General features: G+C 40.3%; 2 protein-coding genes across 6 annotated transcripts in view; one reads left to right on the top strand and one right to left on the bottom strand.

Moving 5' to 3' along the window:
• Positions 1-15,275, top strand: part of LOC107523368 (zinc finger protein 709-like) — a 486,341-nt gene that overhangs the window by 162,021 nt on the left and 309,045 nt on the right. The window lies entirely within an intron of this gene.
• The window catches only part of LOC103125922 (zinc finger protein 709-like), a 46,949-nt gene continuing 43,725 nt past the window's right edge, over positions 12,052-15,275 (bottom strand). For 3 of the 5 annotated variants that reach the window (XM_060206409.1, XM_060206411.1, XM_060206410.1), the window contains 2 exons: positions 15,217-15,274; positions 12,053-14,357 (listed from right to left, as the gene is read on the bottom strand). In XM_060206409.1, the coding sequence (XP_060062392.1) occupies positions 12,239-14,357; positions 15,217-15,274 (2,177 nt within the window). In that variant the 3' untranslated portion in view covers positions 12,053-12,238. Of the gene's footprint in view, positions 14,358-15,216; position 15,275 lie in introns of all 5 variants that reach the window. The other 2 variants (XM_060206412.1, XM_060206413.1) reach the window with 2 other exon arrangements.

Here is a 15,275-nt window from a genome sequence, read left to right as displayed (position 1 = left end):
TGTACATTCTTGTTGGAGCTACTGTGTGAGGTTCATTTCTAGCACATTCTAGTTCATTTCGAGGACATTCCATTATCTTCATTAATACTTAGAAGAAATGGGGCTTATCTATGATCAGAGCATTGAAAAGAAGCTGGTACTTAGTGAGACATGTGCCCTTGACCTGACTTCCATCAGATGACCATCCAGATTTTTTTAAAAAATTGATTTTTTAATAGGACAGAGAGAAATGGAGAGAGATGAGCAGAGATAGACACCTGCAGACCCGCTTTACTGCCTGTGAAGTGACTTCCCTGTAGGTGGCAAGCCGGGGGCTGGAACTGGGATCCTTACGCTTGTCCTTGCACTTCATGCCATGTGCCCTTAATTCGCTGCGCTACTGCCCAACTCCCAAATCTTTTAATTTTTACTATCTTTATTTATTGGTTGGATAGAGACAGAAATCAAGAGGGAAGAATCAGGATGAAGAGAGAGGATGGGGGTAGATAGCATAATGGTTATGAAAAGAAACTCTCATTCCTGAGGTTCCAAAGTCCCAGGTTCAATCCCCTGCACCACCATAAACCAGAGCTAAGCAGTGCTCTGTTGAAAAGAGGAGGGAGGAAGAGAGGTTTTTTTTTTTTTGATGTTTCACCTTGTATTTTATTTATCTGGCCATAGACAGTAGTAGAGTTGTGGTCCTATTAGTTCATGAGGAGGTCCTAAGTGAGTGTATAACCCAAAGGCAGGCCCTCCAGTTGTACTGTGAACTGTTAATAAAATGAGCACCTATTTGGGACATATCTCTGATAAGATTACTAGTTTGTGTATGAAGATAGACTCCTTGGCTTATTAGTCACCCAGTGATCTAAAGGATGCCCTTTCTCTCTCTCTCTCTCTGTCTCCCTTCCTTTCACCCTTCCTTCCTTGCTTTTGGCATTTCTTTTTAAGTTGAGTATTTGAGTAGGATCTTCTCAAAGGCCCATTTCCCCTATCTTTTATGTTTCTACTGTTTGTCTTACTCTTCAGAAATGTCCCCTTTTTCTTTGAAAAAAAAACCCATGACTTTTGACTTGCCTGAATCTGATATTTCTAAGATACCACCTACTCATCATAATCTTGACAAGGAACCGCTCCTCTCTCCCCAGGTGCCCGACCACCTCCTTGGTGACCCTCTCCATAACTGACTCTCTCACGTCGCTGAGTGAGTAGCAGCCCAGGCTGGCTCCAGTTGCCTTCTCTCCAACCCAGAGTCTTGGAAGAGGCACCCCCACGCTAGCCTGGTATTGCCTAGGAGAGGAGCAAACATCTTCATGTTGGGCATCAGCCAGGTGAGGTGACAGTCAGCTCCATTTCCTCCACACAATCCAGGGGGACCCGATTCAGGACCTGCATCTGATGCCCTTCCCACTGAAGATCATCTTCTGGCAGCACAAGTAGACGTCTTCTTTCTTGCTGGTCCACTGGAGCATGTAAAAGAATCCACAGGAGTCCTTATCTTCACAAACATCCAGGAGTACTTGCATGGGAGTCCCAGTGGGCTTCTTCCTGGACTTTCTCTCTGCTCCAGGCCTTCCCATGGATGAGACTTCATATTGTGCTATGTTGGTATGCATGAGACCCCTTCTGTTTCATTTGGTTTAAATCCACCCTGCTTAACACTATTCTATTTACATAACCACTTCATTCTATTTACATAAACACCCTCCCTCCAGGGCATTTGTGGTTCAGTGATAGGATTCTCGCCTAATCTGCCCCCTCTTTGTCACACTCTGATTTTCACCAGTCACTTTTCTCTCCACCCTCTCTATGTCACATCCTGTTTCCACCTTACTTGGCAAGTATATATAAAGACAGCATTGTGAGTTTTACTGTACTGTACTTTGAGTTTAACTTAGCTCGTCTTAGATTGTGCTGTGTCCTGCATGAATAAAGAGATACTGGCTACAACCCAGCCATGAATCCCGGGTCGTCTGTTACCCGCCCGTGAAGCCAGCCCGGCGAAAACAACATAACCCGTCGAAAACAACAGTGCTAACCCATGCCAACAACTGTCACTGGGCTTCATTGGGAGACAGTTTAACACCTGCAGCCTGACCCTCCTGTCAGGAAAGAGGACATCAGCTGTCAGTGCAGTAGAAGGCTCTCACATTGAACCTGGGTGTGCTCAACCAAGTATGGCACTACCCAGCACCTTTCACTACTCTTTCTTTAGAAACTGAATGCATGTTTTTTGTTTGCTTGTTTATTAGTCTGTTTTTGTTTTGCTTTATTTTTGCATGCTTTGCTGGATGTACCACCACTGGGACCCTTATTTTATTAGTTTATCTGTAAGAGGAAGCTCTCTATATATAAACTTTAGATTTTAGTTTTCCTAGGAATATATGCACTGCCCTGCCAAGCCAAGTGGTGTTCCTGGACTACACTACTCAATGGTTTACTTTCTTTATTAGTGAGTTAATAGTGTGTAAGAAGATAAGGTTTTTTACCATAATGGGAAGTCACTGAACATTCCATCAAAAGACTGTGTAGCTCCCCAACCACTATAATTTTCAAAAAGCCCAAGAAACAATTTGAATATATTTTTTCTTTTTTGCGAGTTCTTTGCCATTTATATCCCACATGTGAGACTACCACCTGGCTGGGGTCACTGCATTTAGCATAATCATCTCTAGTTACATCTGTTTTGTCCCAATTGAGTTAATCTCATTTTTTGTGGTTTTTTTTTGTGGAGTAGTCTTTCACTAAGTATATATTAAAATTGCAATAATCTGCCCTTGGGCACTTAAGTTTAATTCCTCATTTTGATTAACTGTAAATAATGCAGTGTTGAAGATAAAGTATATATTTAGCATATGTACATTTTCTCTTTTCAAGGCAGTTTTTATTTTTCATTAAGAGTGGGTTATGGGAGTCAGTGGGTAGTGCAGTGTGATAAGCACATGTGGCGCAAAGGATCCTGGTTTGAGCTCCCGGCTCCCCACCTGCAAGGGAGTCGCTTCACAAGTGGTGAAGCAGGTCTGCAGGTGTCTGTCTTTCTCTCCCCGTCTTCCCCTCCTCTCTCCAGTTTTGTCTGTCCTATCAAACCATGACATCCATAACAACCATAATAACTACAACAATAATGAAAAACATCAAGGGCAACAAAAGAGAAAATAAATATTTAAATAATTTTTAAGAGTGGTTTATAAGATTGTAAGATTAGGGAGGGGGAGATAGCATAATGGTTATACAAACAGACTCTTATGCCTGAGGCTCCTAAATCGCAGGTTCAGTCCCCAACACCATAAACCAGAGATGAGCAGTGCTTTGGTGTTTGTGTGTCTCTCTCAAAAATAAAAAAATTTTTAATAAGCAGCAAATAAGTGCTATAATAATAGCAATAATACTGTAAGAATACATGGTCTGGCTCCACACTACACTCAGCATGAAAGTTCTGTGCCTTTATCTTCTCAACAGTGAGTGTGGTGTAGGACTAGTCTGTGCTTAGGAGGGGTTTCTGTTTTAAAGATTATTTATGATTCAAAACAAACAAAAAAGGTACAAGACTTATCTTTTTTCATAATTTTATTATCTTTATTGAATAGAGATAGCTGGAAATTAAGAAGGAAAGGGGAGACAGAAAGGGAGAGAGGGATAACTGCAGACCTGCTTCACCACTTGTGAAGCTTCACCCCCTGCAGGTGGGAAGCAGGGATTGGAACCCAGGTCGTTATGCATTGATTCATGTGTGCTCAACCAGCTGTGCCACCACCTGGCCCCAAGGATTCTTATGCTCTTTGTATCTTTTTTTTTTTTAAGCAGAGCACTGCTCAGCTCTCTTATGGTGGTGTAGGGCTTTGAACCTGGGACCTTGGAGCTTTAGGCATGAGAGTCTGCATAACCATTATGCTATCTTACCTTTTAACTGGTTCTTCCTCTTGCTTCTTCCAACAGTGAAAATCAGCAACAGCTGATAAAAAGCTTCAATGCTAACAGATACTATTATAAAGCTAAATCCAGCAAGAAACTGATGGCTCAGAAGCCTGAGTTTGACTCTGTTAGGAAGTGATGTTATAAATTTTGTACATGTCTCCTAACTGAACTTGGAAAGTTAGGTGAAGGCCTCCAGCCCACCTTCTCAAGTGCAGAAGACGGGCATGGGGAGTGACAGGTATTATGCTTACCTGTGCTGTCAGCATCTCTCCAGGTCATTTTCGAGTGGCTCAATAGAATGGAATGGAGGTTGTCTTTTTAAAAATTTTTATATTTATTGGATAGAGACAGCCAAAAATTGAGAGGGGATGGCGGATAGAGGGAGAGAGACACCTATAGCACTGCTTCACTACTCATGAAGCTTTCCTCCTGCATGTGGGGACCAGGGATTCAAACTTGGGTTCTTGCACATTGTTAACATGTGCACTCAATTAGATGTACAACCACATGGTCCTGGTTTTGTCTTTAGGAAGAAAACAATTTTTTTCCTCTGTACAGCTGTTACTATTATTGCTACTTTTTTATTTTCTTTATTTATTTATTGGATACAGAGGGAAACGAGGGGTAGAGAGGGGGAGAGACAGAGAGACACCTGCAGCACTGCTTCACCACTTGTGAAGCTTTCCCCCTGCAGGGGGGGGGACTGGGGGCTTGAACCTGGGTCCTTGCACATTTTAACATGTGCACTCAACCAGTTGCGCCACCACCTGGCCCCCCTTTTTAACCAGGCTCTGATTAGTTCTGATTTATGGGAATGAACCTGAAACTTCAGGGACTGAGGCAGAAAGGTGCTTTTATAACACTTATGCTATTCCCCATGCCTCAAGGAGTGTCCTTGATTTTCTAAGATAAAGATGTGAAGATGACTATCTTCTGGCCAGATCCAGCCGATCAGGAACAGAAGTACCTGGAGGGGGCTCTAGGATTGAGAAAAGAAAGAAGACAGTGCAATGGGATCAGGAGGGCCCCAGTTCATTAACTGAGCACCTGGGTTTATTTTTCTCTTTCTTTTATAGCACTTACAGCATGCATCTAGCAACTTTGTAAATTTCTCAAGGCATAAAAGAAGGTACAGAACAAGATGGAGGAGTAAAAGTACATGCAGTTATGGGCATGAAAGTACATGCAGGTAACTATTTTTACCAGGGAATTGGCAAAGTATCATTTTTCCAAGGAATCTGTAAAGTCTTCGTCTTTTTGTCAGCTTTCTCTGATAATTCTAAGAGAAAGGTCAGGGGCTCGCAGGCCTACTTTGCCAGCCTTTTGCTCACAGGCCTAGGTGACTTTGCCTTTCAAGGGCCTGCTACTCCTGACACTGTCTTCCAAGGAGGACTCAGTTATGGGGACCTGCCCTTGGAGAACAGCAGCACTGGTGCTCATGACAGGCAATGTCATCCTGGAGATGCAACAGCAGAGTAGCAGACACACAGGGAGAGGGACAGTTTTCCTGGAGCCACCTGGGACAGCACTGAATGGTGCTCTGGCCTGTCTCTCTGGCTCATAAGAGACAATTGGGGAGCCGGGTGGTAGCACAGCGGGTTAAGTGCAGGTGGTGCCAAGTGCAAGGACTGGCTGAAGGATCCCAGTTGAGCCCCTGGCTCCCCACCTACAGGTGAAGTCACTTCACAAGTGATGAAGCAGGACTGCAGGTGTCTTTCTCCCCCACTCTCTCCATTTCTCTCTGTCCTATCCAACAAAGATGACATCAATAACAACAATAACTGCTTTTCTCTGGTTGATGGTAGAGGAGTAAGATTGAACTCCTCCTCTCATTAGGGCCCTCAGGCTATGGTTTCTGGCCTTTAAAAAACTCACTAGTCTGTGGTTAAAGTCATCAGTTATCCCAGCTCTTCAGTTGTCCCCCCCATAGTTATGATTTAAAAATTTTTAATTACTACTGAACAGAGACAAAAATTAATAGGGGAGGAGGTAGAGACACCTGCAGCCATGCTTCACCACTTGTGAAATTTCCCCCTGTAGGTGGAGAGCAGGGACTTGAACCAGGGTCTTTGAGCATTGTAATGTGAGCGCTTAACCATATGTGCCACCACCTGGCCCCACCTTCTCTAGTTCTCTTGTCAGAATGGATACCCATCTCAACCATTATTCTGGAAAATGCAAGCCCTCATCCAAATCAACCTCTTTTGGGACTCAAAAATGACCCAGGAACACTGCACACCTGATAGAAGTTTGAAGCTGTGACGCTCTCAAGTGGTGATCTAAAATAATTACACTTTACTTTTTGGGGAAAAAGTGTATGGGGGGGGACAAAGGTAGATAGCATAATGTTTATGCAAAGAGACTCTCATGCCTGAGTTTCCAATGTCCCATGTTCAATTCCCCATACCACCATAAGCTAGAGCTGAACAGTGCTCTGGTAAAAAAAAATAACAAAAAAATAGTCTTTTTGCAGAATCAGGACAAGAGCCCAGCTAAAAGTCCCCCAAAGGTTAAAGCACAAAATAATGAGGTCAACATCAAAACACTAGTTAAATCCCATGTTCAGGGGGGAAGCAATTACAGAAGCCAAGCCTTCCACTATCTGCACCCCAAAATGGCCATAGGTCCATACTCCTAGAGAGACAAAGAATAGCAAAGCTTTCAGGGAAGAGGATGAGACATGGATTTCTGGTGGTGGGAATAGTGTGGACTTATGTTATACTATGGTTTTTGTTAGTGTTTCCCTTACATAAATAAAAATCTATATATTTAGGGCACAAGAGGTGGTACAGTGGGTGGGTTTTGAATAAAACCACTGCTGGGACCACTCAGTACCATTTTCCTTTAAAATTTATTTTTATTATTTATTTCCTTTTGTTGCCCTTGTTGTTTTATTGTTGTAGTTATTGTTGATGTCCTTGTTGCATAGGACAGAGAAATGGAGAGAGGGGAAGACAGAGAGGGGGAGTTAAAGATAAGACACCAGCAGACCTGCTTCACCGTCTGTGAAGAGACTCCCCCGCTGGTGAGGAGCCAGAGGATTGAACCGGATCCTTATGCCCATCCTTGCGATTTGTGCCATGTGCACTTAACCTGCTGCGCTACTACCTGACTCCCATCAGTAGCTTTTTCAACAATTGGTGTTTCTGTCTCTTCTAAAGCTTGACAATCTCACATTGTTTTATTTCCCTTCCGTGATAATCAGTGACTTTGAGAGTATTTTCACATGCCTGTTGTGAGATTAAGAGACTGCTAACAGTCTGACACAACGTCCAGTCTGTTCCACCAACAAGGGGACAACTGAAGAGAGGAGAGAACTCTCCGGAGACTCATCAAGTGCAACTCTGAGTCTCCATTGCTACTGCCCTCAGAAACTGGAGCAGTGGCAGGGAAGGACACCAGGGGAAAGAGATCTAACCAGGAAACTCAAGAGAAGACCTATACCTCTGTGGCATAGCTGAGGGGCTGTGAAAGTCTCTTTGCATAATCACTGGATTATCTCTGCCACACCCTGTTTTATCTCTTGGTCAGGAGTCAGTGATTAAGCTAAGAAGCCTATTGATAGTTTAAACGCCCTCAGGCTCCCATAGCCTACAGGGAAGAAAAAAAAAGAGGCTTTTAAACCATTGAGCTCCTACAACTCAGGGATTAAAATAATATTGAAACAACTGTTAACTTCACCACTGTGAACCCTTTAATTAACTTACTTAGACACAAGTCGATCCAGGAAATAGTAATCAGTAATTTGAAAAGTACTAAAAGAAGGAACTCATAATATAATATATAAAATGGCTAAAAAAACAAGAAGAAATATTGGAGAAATGAACCAGGACAAGAGTCCAGCTAAAAGTCCCCCAGAGGGTGAAGCACAAAATAACGCGTTCAACATCCAAACACTAGCTAAGGAAATAATCACAGGAGTGAGTAAATTTGAAAGAATTGTCAACAGAAATACAGAAACAAATGAGGCTATGAAAGAAAATACTAATTATCTCATGGTTATTAGAGAGCTGAAAGCTGAAATTGCTGAGCTAAGAATGCAACTAGCTGAACAAGCTAAAACAGTATCTGTTGGTATGCTTCACATTGCTTTGGTCTCACTCCCCCCACCTGCGGGAGATTTGGTTTAGCCCTTGCTATTTTCGTGCTTCTCCCTGCTCCTTATCCTAAGTACTTGCTGAGTTCCTGACGCTGCCGCTGGAGGAGAAAGATGGAGGAACACATTCTGTGGTGATTAGGTGTTGGACTGTTTCTCCGCTTGTGAATAAAGACTAAACTGCAGCTCAGCCATGAGTTTCTGGTCGTCTGTTACCCGCCTGTGAAGCCAGCCCAGAGAAAACAAGTATCAGAACAGGGCAACAAAATAGATGAACTCCAGAAAACAGTAGAGGGAAGAGAGAATAGAATCCATGAGACTGAAAACAGAATTAGCAAGATCAAGGACGAATTAGAGACAACAAAAAAGAAGAGATCTCAAAAAGAGACTAAGAGATGCTGAAAACAAGAGTCCTATGGATGACTTCAAAAGAAACAATATACCCATTATTAGAATACCAGAGGAAGAGAGGGAGAGGAAGAAAGCATTCTCTGGGTCATAATAGCTGAAAATTTCTCTAGCCTAGACAACATCAAAGACATAAAGATTAATGAAGCCCAGAGGGTCCTAAACAGAATTAACCCAGATGTAAAGACACCAAGACATCATACTTAGAATAGAAAGGAATAAGGATAAAGAGAGGATCCTGAAGGCTGCAAGAGAAAAACAAAGAGTCACCTACAAAGGAAAATCCATAGATTAGCAGCAGACTTATCCATTCAAACACTACAGGCCAGAAGAGAATGGCAAGATATCTATCGAGTGCTCAATGAGAAAGGCTTTCAACCAAGAATACTATATCCTGCTAGACTGTCATTCAGACTAGATGGAGGCATCAAAACCTTCTCAGACAAGCAACAGTTGAAGGAATCAACTATTGCCAAGCCAGCCCTGAAAGAAGTTCTCCCTGTTTCAGGTGCCATTATGTCGGGTATAGCTTCACAGGCGGGAGACAGACAACCTGGGACTCATGGTTGAGCTGTACGCAGTATCTCTTTATTCATGCAGGATGCAGCACAATCTAAGCTGAGCTAAACTAAACTAAAACTAAACTAAAACTAACAATGCTGTCCTTATATATACTTTTCAAGTAGGGTATGAACAGGATGTGACGTAGAGAGGGTGGAGAGAAGTGACTGGTGAAAATCAGGGTGTGGCAAGGAGAGGGGGCGGAGCAAAAACACATCATGAACCAGTGGGGATTGAACCAATGCCCTGCAGTGGTTATGTAAATAGAATACAGTGGTTATGTAAACAGAATACAGTATTAAGCAGGGGATTAAACCAAATGAAACAGAAGGGGTTTTAGAAGCAGAATTAGAAGCATACGAACAAGTTTTAAAGGTCTCTTATAAACCTTTAGCTAGACTCAAAAAAAAGGGGGAGACAACCCAAATAATTGGATACTAAACGAAAAAGGAGTTATCATACAAACACTGCAGAAATTCAATATATTATGTGAGGTTTCTATGAACAACTATATGCCACCATGATAAAGAACCTGGAAGAAATGGACGATTTTCTAGATACCTACCAACTTCCAAACTAAGTAAAGAGGAAGTAGATAACATGAACAGGCCCATCACAGCTAATGAAATTGAAACAATTATCAAAAATCTCCCCAAAAATAAGTTCTGGACCAGATGGTTTCACAAATGAATTCTACAAAACCTTCAAAGAACTAATACCTCTACTTTTAAAAGTCTTCCAGAAGATTGAAGACACTGGAATACTCCCTGCCAGCTTCTATGAAGCCAACATCACCCTGATACCAAAAGCAGACAGGGACACAACCAAAAAAGAAAACTACAGACCAATATCTCTGATGAACATAGATGCTAAAATACTGAATAAAATTCTAGCCAACTGGATATAGTAGTATATTCAAAAGATTGTTCATCATGACCAAGTGGGGTTTATCCCAGGCATGCAAGGTTGGTTTAATATACGTAAATCAATCAATGTGATCCACCACATCAACAAAAGCAAGACCAAAAACCACATGGTCATATCAATAGATGCAGAGAAAGCCTTTGACAAAATACAACATCCCTTTATGATCAAAACACCACAAAAAATGAGAATAAATGGAAAATTCCTGAAGATAATGGAGTCTACATATAGCAAACCTACAGCCAACATCCTACTCAATGGTGAAAAACTGGAAGCATTTCCACTCAGATCAGGTACAAGACATGGTTGCCCACTATCACAATTACTATTCAACATAGTGTTGGAAGTTCTTGCCATAGCAATCAGGCAGGAGCAAGGTATTAAAGGGATATATATTGGAAGAGAAGTCAAACTCTCCCTATTTGCAGAAGACATAATAGTATACATAGAAAAACCTAAAGAATCCAGCAAGAAGCTTTTGGAAATCATCAGGAAATACCGTAAGGTGTCAGGCTACACAATTAACATTCAAAAGTCAGTGGTATTCTCCAATGCAAACACTAAGTTAGAAGAAATTGAAATCCAGAAATCAATTCCTTTTACTATAGCAACAAAAACAATAAAATATCTAGGAGTAAACCTAACCAAAGAAGTGAAAGGCTTGTATACTGAAAATTATGAGTCACTACTCAGAGAAATTGAAAAAGACACAAAGAAGTGGAAAGATATTCCATGTTCATAGGTTGGTAGAATTAACATCATCAAAATGAATATACTACCCAGAACCATCTACAAATTTAATGCTGTCTCCATCAAGATACCAAGCACATTTTTTAGAATAGAACAAATGCTACAAATGTTTATCTGGAACCAGGAAAAACCTAGAATTGCCAAAACAATCTTGAGAAAAAAGAACAGAACCAGAGGCATCACACTCCCAGATCTCAAACTGTATTATAGGGCCACTGTCATCAAAACTGCTTGGTACCGGAACATGAACACACACTGACCAGTGGAATAGAATTGAGAGCCCAGAAGTGATCCCCCACACCTATGGACATCTACACTTTGACAAAGGGGCCCAGACGATTACATGGGGAAAGCAGAGTCTCTTCAACAAATGATGCTGGAAACAATGGATTGAAACATGTAGAAGAATGAAACTGAACCACTGTATTTCACCAGATACAAAATTAAATTCCAAGTGGATCAAGGACTTGGATGTTAGACCACAAACTATCAAACAAGAGTTTAATAACCAACATATATAAACAGCTTGCCAAACTCAACAAATAACACCATCCAAAAATGGGGGAGGACATAGACAGAATATTCACCACAGAAGAGATCCAAAAGGCCGAGAAACACATGAAAAAATGCTCCAAGTCTCTGATTGTCAGAGAAATGCAAATCAAGACAACAATGAGATACCACTTCACTCCTGTGAGAATGTCATACATCAGAAAAGGTAGCAGCAGCAAATGCTGGAGAGGGTGTGGGGTCCTACACTGCTGGTGGGAATGTAAGTTGGTCCAACCTCTGTGGAGAACAGTCTGGAGAACTCTCAGAAGGCTAGAAATGGACCTACCCTAGGATCCTGCAATTCCTCTGCTGGGGATATATCCTAAGGAACCGAACACAGCCATCCAAAAAGATCTGTGTACATATATGCTCTTAGCAGCACAATTTGTAATAGCCAAAACCTGGAAGCAACCCAGGTGTCCAACAACATATGAGTGGCTGAGCAAGTTGTAATATACACCATGGAATACTACTCAGCTCTAAAAAAATGGTGAGTATACTGTTTTCAGAGGATCTTGGATGGACCTTGAAAAAATCATGTTAAGGGAAATAAGTCAGAAATAGAAGGATGAATATGGGATGATCTCACTCTCAGGCAGAAGGTGAAAAACAAGGTCAGAAAACACAAATAGAACTTGAAATTGAATTGGTGTATCGCACCAAAGTAAAAGAATCTGGGGTGGGTGGGGAGAATACAGGTCCATGAAGGATGACAGAGGACCTAGTGGGGGTTGTATTGTTATATGGGAAACTGGGGAATTTTATGCATGTACAAACTACTGTATTTACTGTTAGATGTAAAACATTTATTCCCCAATAAAGAAAAAAAGAGAAATTTAGAGAGAATATGTACTTTCCAACTAGACAAATACAAGTTATGCAAAAAGAAATAAAGATTAACATATTGTAGCAGCCATTATTATTTCACTGTTTTACATTCACTAAAGGTCCTTCCTAGGTCTGTAAAGTCATTCTAAAATGCCTACACTGGTAAGAACTATTTTTCTTTTATATTTTTATAAAAGGTTGTCTTAAAATTATTTTATTGTTTCTTTAGTAATTACTGTTCTTATTAATGTTGTCATTATTAGATAGATAGTAACGGAATCCTTTCATGTGAATTCTTTCATGTTTTCGAAGCCTACTGGAACAAATGAATGTTTTACTACATAGTTTACATTTATAGGGTTTCTCTCCACTGTGAATTCTTTCATGTGTCCGTAGAGTACTGGAATGACTGAATGCTTTACTACATACTTTACATACATAGAGTTTCTCTCCACTGTGAGTTCGTTCATGTGATCGAAGATGACTGGAAGAAATGAATGTTTTACTACATAGTTTACATACATAGGGATTCTCTCCACTGTGAGTTCTTTCATGTACCCGAAGATTACCAGAACAACGGAATGTTTTACTACATAGTTTACATTCATAGGGTTTCTCTCCACTGTGAGTTCTTGTATGTTTTCGAAGAGTACTAGAATGTCTAAATGTCTTACTACATAGTTTACATTCATAAGGTTTCTCTCCACTGTGAATTCTTTCATGTGACCGAAGAGTACTGAAATCACTGAATGTTTTACTACACAGTTTACATTCATAGGGTTTCTCTCCACTGTGAAGTCTTTCATGTGACCGAAGATTACTAAATTTTCCGAATGTTTTACTACATAGTTTACATTCATAGGGTTTTTCTCCACTGTGAGTTCTTTCATGTGTACGAAGCTGACTGGAATAACTGAATGCTTTACTACATAGTTTACATACATAGGGTATCTCTCCACTGTGAAGTCTTTCATGTGTACGAAGCTGACTGGAATAACTGAATGCTTTACTGCATAGTTTACATACATAGGGTTTCTCTCCACTGTGAATTCTTTCATGTGTCCGAAGAGTACTGGAATGACCGAATGCTTTACTACATACTTTACATACATAGAGTTTCTCGCCACTGTGAGTTCGTTCATGTATCCGAAGATGACTGGAAGAAATGCACGTTTTACTACATAGTTTACATACATAGGGATTCTCTCCACTGTGAATTCTTTCATGTATCCGAAGATTACCAGAACAACGGAATGTTTTACTACATAGTTTACATTCATATGGTTTCTCTCCACTGTGTGTTCTTGTATGTTTCCGAAGAGTACTGGAATGTCTAAATGTCTTACTACATAGTTTACATTCATAAGGTTTCTCTCCACTGTGAATTCTTTCATGTGATCGAAGAGTACTGAACTTACTGAATGTTTTACTACATAGTTTACATTCATAGGGTTTCTCTCCACTGTGAAGTCTTTCATGTGACCGAAGATTACTGGAGTTTCCAAACGTTTTACTACACAGTTTACATTCATAGGGTTTTTCACCAATGTGAGTTCTTTCATGTGTACGAAGCTGACTGGAATAACTGAATACTTTACTACATAGTTTACATACATAAGGTTTTTCTCCACTGTGAGTTCTTTCATGTGTACGAAGCTGACTGGAATAACTGAATGTTTTACTACATAGTTTACATACATAGGGTTTCTCTCCACTGTGAGTTCTTTCATGTATCCGAAGATTACCAGAACAACTGAATGTTTTACTACATAGTTGACATACATAGGGTTTCTCTCCACTGTGAGTTCTTCTATGTTTCCGAAGAGTATTTGAATGTCTGAATGTCTTACTACATAGTTTACATTCATAAGGTTTCTCTCCACTGTGAATTCTTTCATGTGACCGAAGAGTATTAGAATCAGTGAATGTTTTACTACATAGTTTACATTCATAGGGTTTCTCTCCACTGTGAAGTCTTTCATGTGTTCGAAGAGTACTGGAATGACTGAATGTTTTACTACATAGTTTACATTCATAGGGTTTCTCTCCACTGTGAATTCTTTCATGTATCCGAAGAGTACTGGAATGACTGAATGTTTTACTACATAGTTTACATTCATAGGGTTTCTCTCCACTGTGAGTTCTTTCATGTGTACGAAGCTGACTGGAATAACTGAATGCTTTACTACATAGTTTACATACATATGGTTTCTCTCCACTGTGAATTCTTTCATGTTGTTGAAGATGATTAGAATAAGTGAATAATTTGTTGTGTACTTCGCATTCTTGAGATTTTCTACCATTCTGACTTTTTTTGCCCTCAGAGATATTCACTGTTGTATTACTGTAAAATAATGAATTATTAAAGACATTTTAATGAACAAAATTGTAATTGATTCTATTATAAAATGCAGGAAATTATTTTATGCATGAAGCCACAAAATCAGATATTAATAATAAATTTGATTAAAAACTTATACTGAAAAATATCAGATACTCAAAATTAAAAAAAGATCTCAAGTTAAAAGTAATGTGCTGCTGGGCATAAAGCCAGCTTCCCCTGCTCCACTGATACTATGGCCTATTTACATAATAACTGTTTTGCCTGAAAGATACCCACCCATTCCATTCCTTTGATCTATCCTCATTCTACCTCAAGACCCGCCCTGCCTGAAGGGGGAATACTAATCCCACCAGTTAAAACCATCACAATAGTTGCTAAGGAATTTTATACCTTCCCAGCAGCTTTTGCCTTTCTCCACACCCTTCCTAGCCATTTCTGTTTCTGACTGGCCACTTCAGGCTCTGGCCTATAAAAGCCTTCACTTTCTGATCAATAAAGATATTGCATTACCATGCTTACATGAGTTCCTGGTATCTCCCCTGGGTTTCTGAGTGAGTAGAAACCCAGGCTGGCTCTGGTTGAGTTCTCACCGACCCAGAGAGCATGCACCCGGGAAGAGGTACCGCCACTCTACCCCGGCAGTAAATGTAAAAAATTGGTAATTAGGGCTGGGCAGTGGCACATGCCAATATCAAAATATATCAAAATCATTATCAAAATATTGATCTTTTCTATAAGGACTACCTCTAAGTATCATAAAAATATAGATATTCATACATTGAAGATATTCTTGTTTCCAATACTAAGCATCGTTGCCCTATTTTAAAAATTCCAGTTTACTTGTAAATGTATCTCTCACCTTTGTTTACTCCCAGGCAAGTTATGCTGCTCTTTGGTGGAATGTTCTTGTATCTTTTC

The sequence above is a fragment of the Erinaceus europaeus genome, chromosome 13, assembly GCF_950295315.1.
Source record: "Erinaceus europaeus chromosome 13, mEriEur2.1, whole genome shotgun sequence".
NCBI classification, from domain to species: Eukaryota; Metazoa; Chordata; class Mammalia; order Eulipotyphla; family Erinaceidae; genus Erinaceus; species Erinaceus europaeus.
This window is presented reverse-complemented; position numbering and strand designations above follow the sequence as displayed.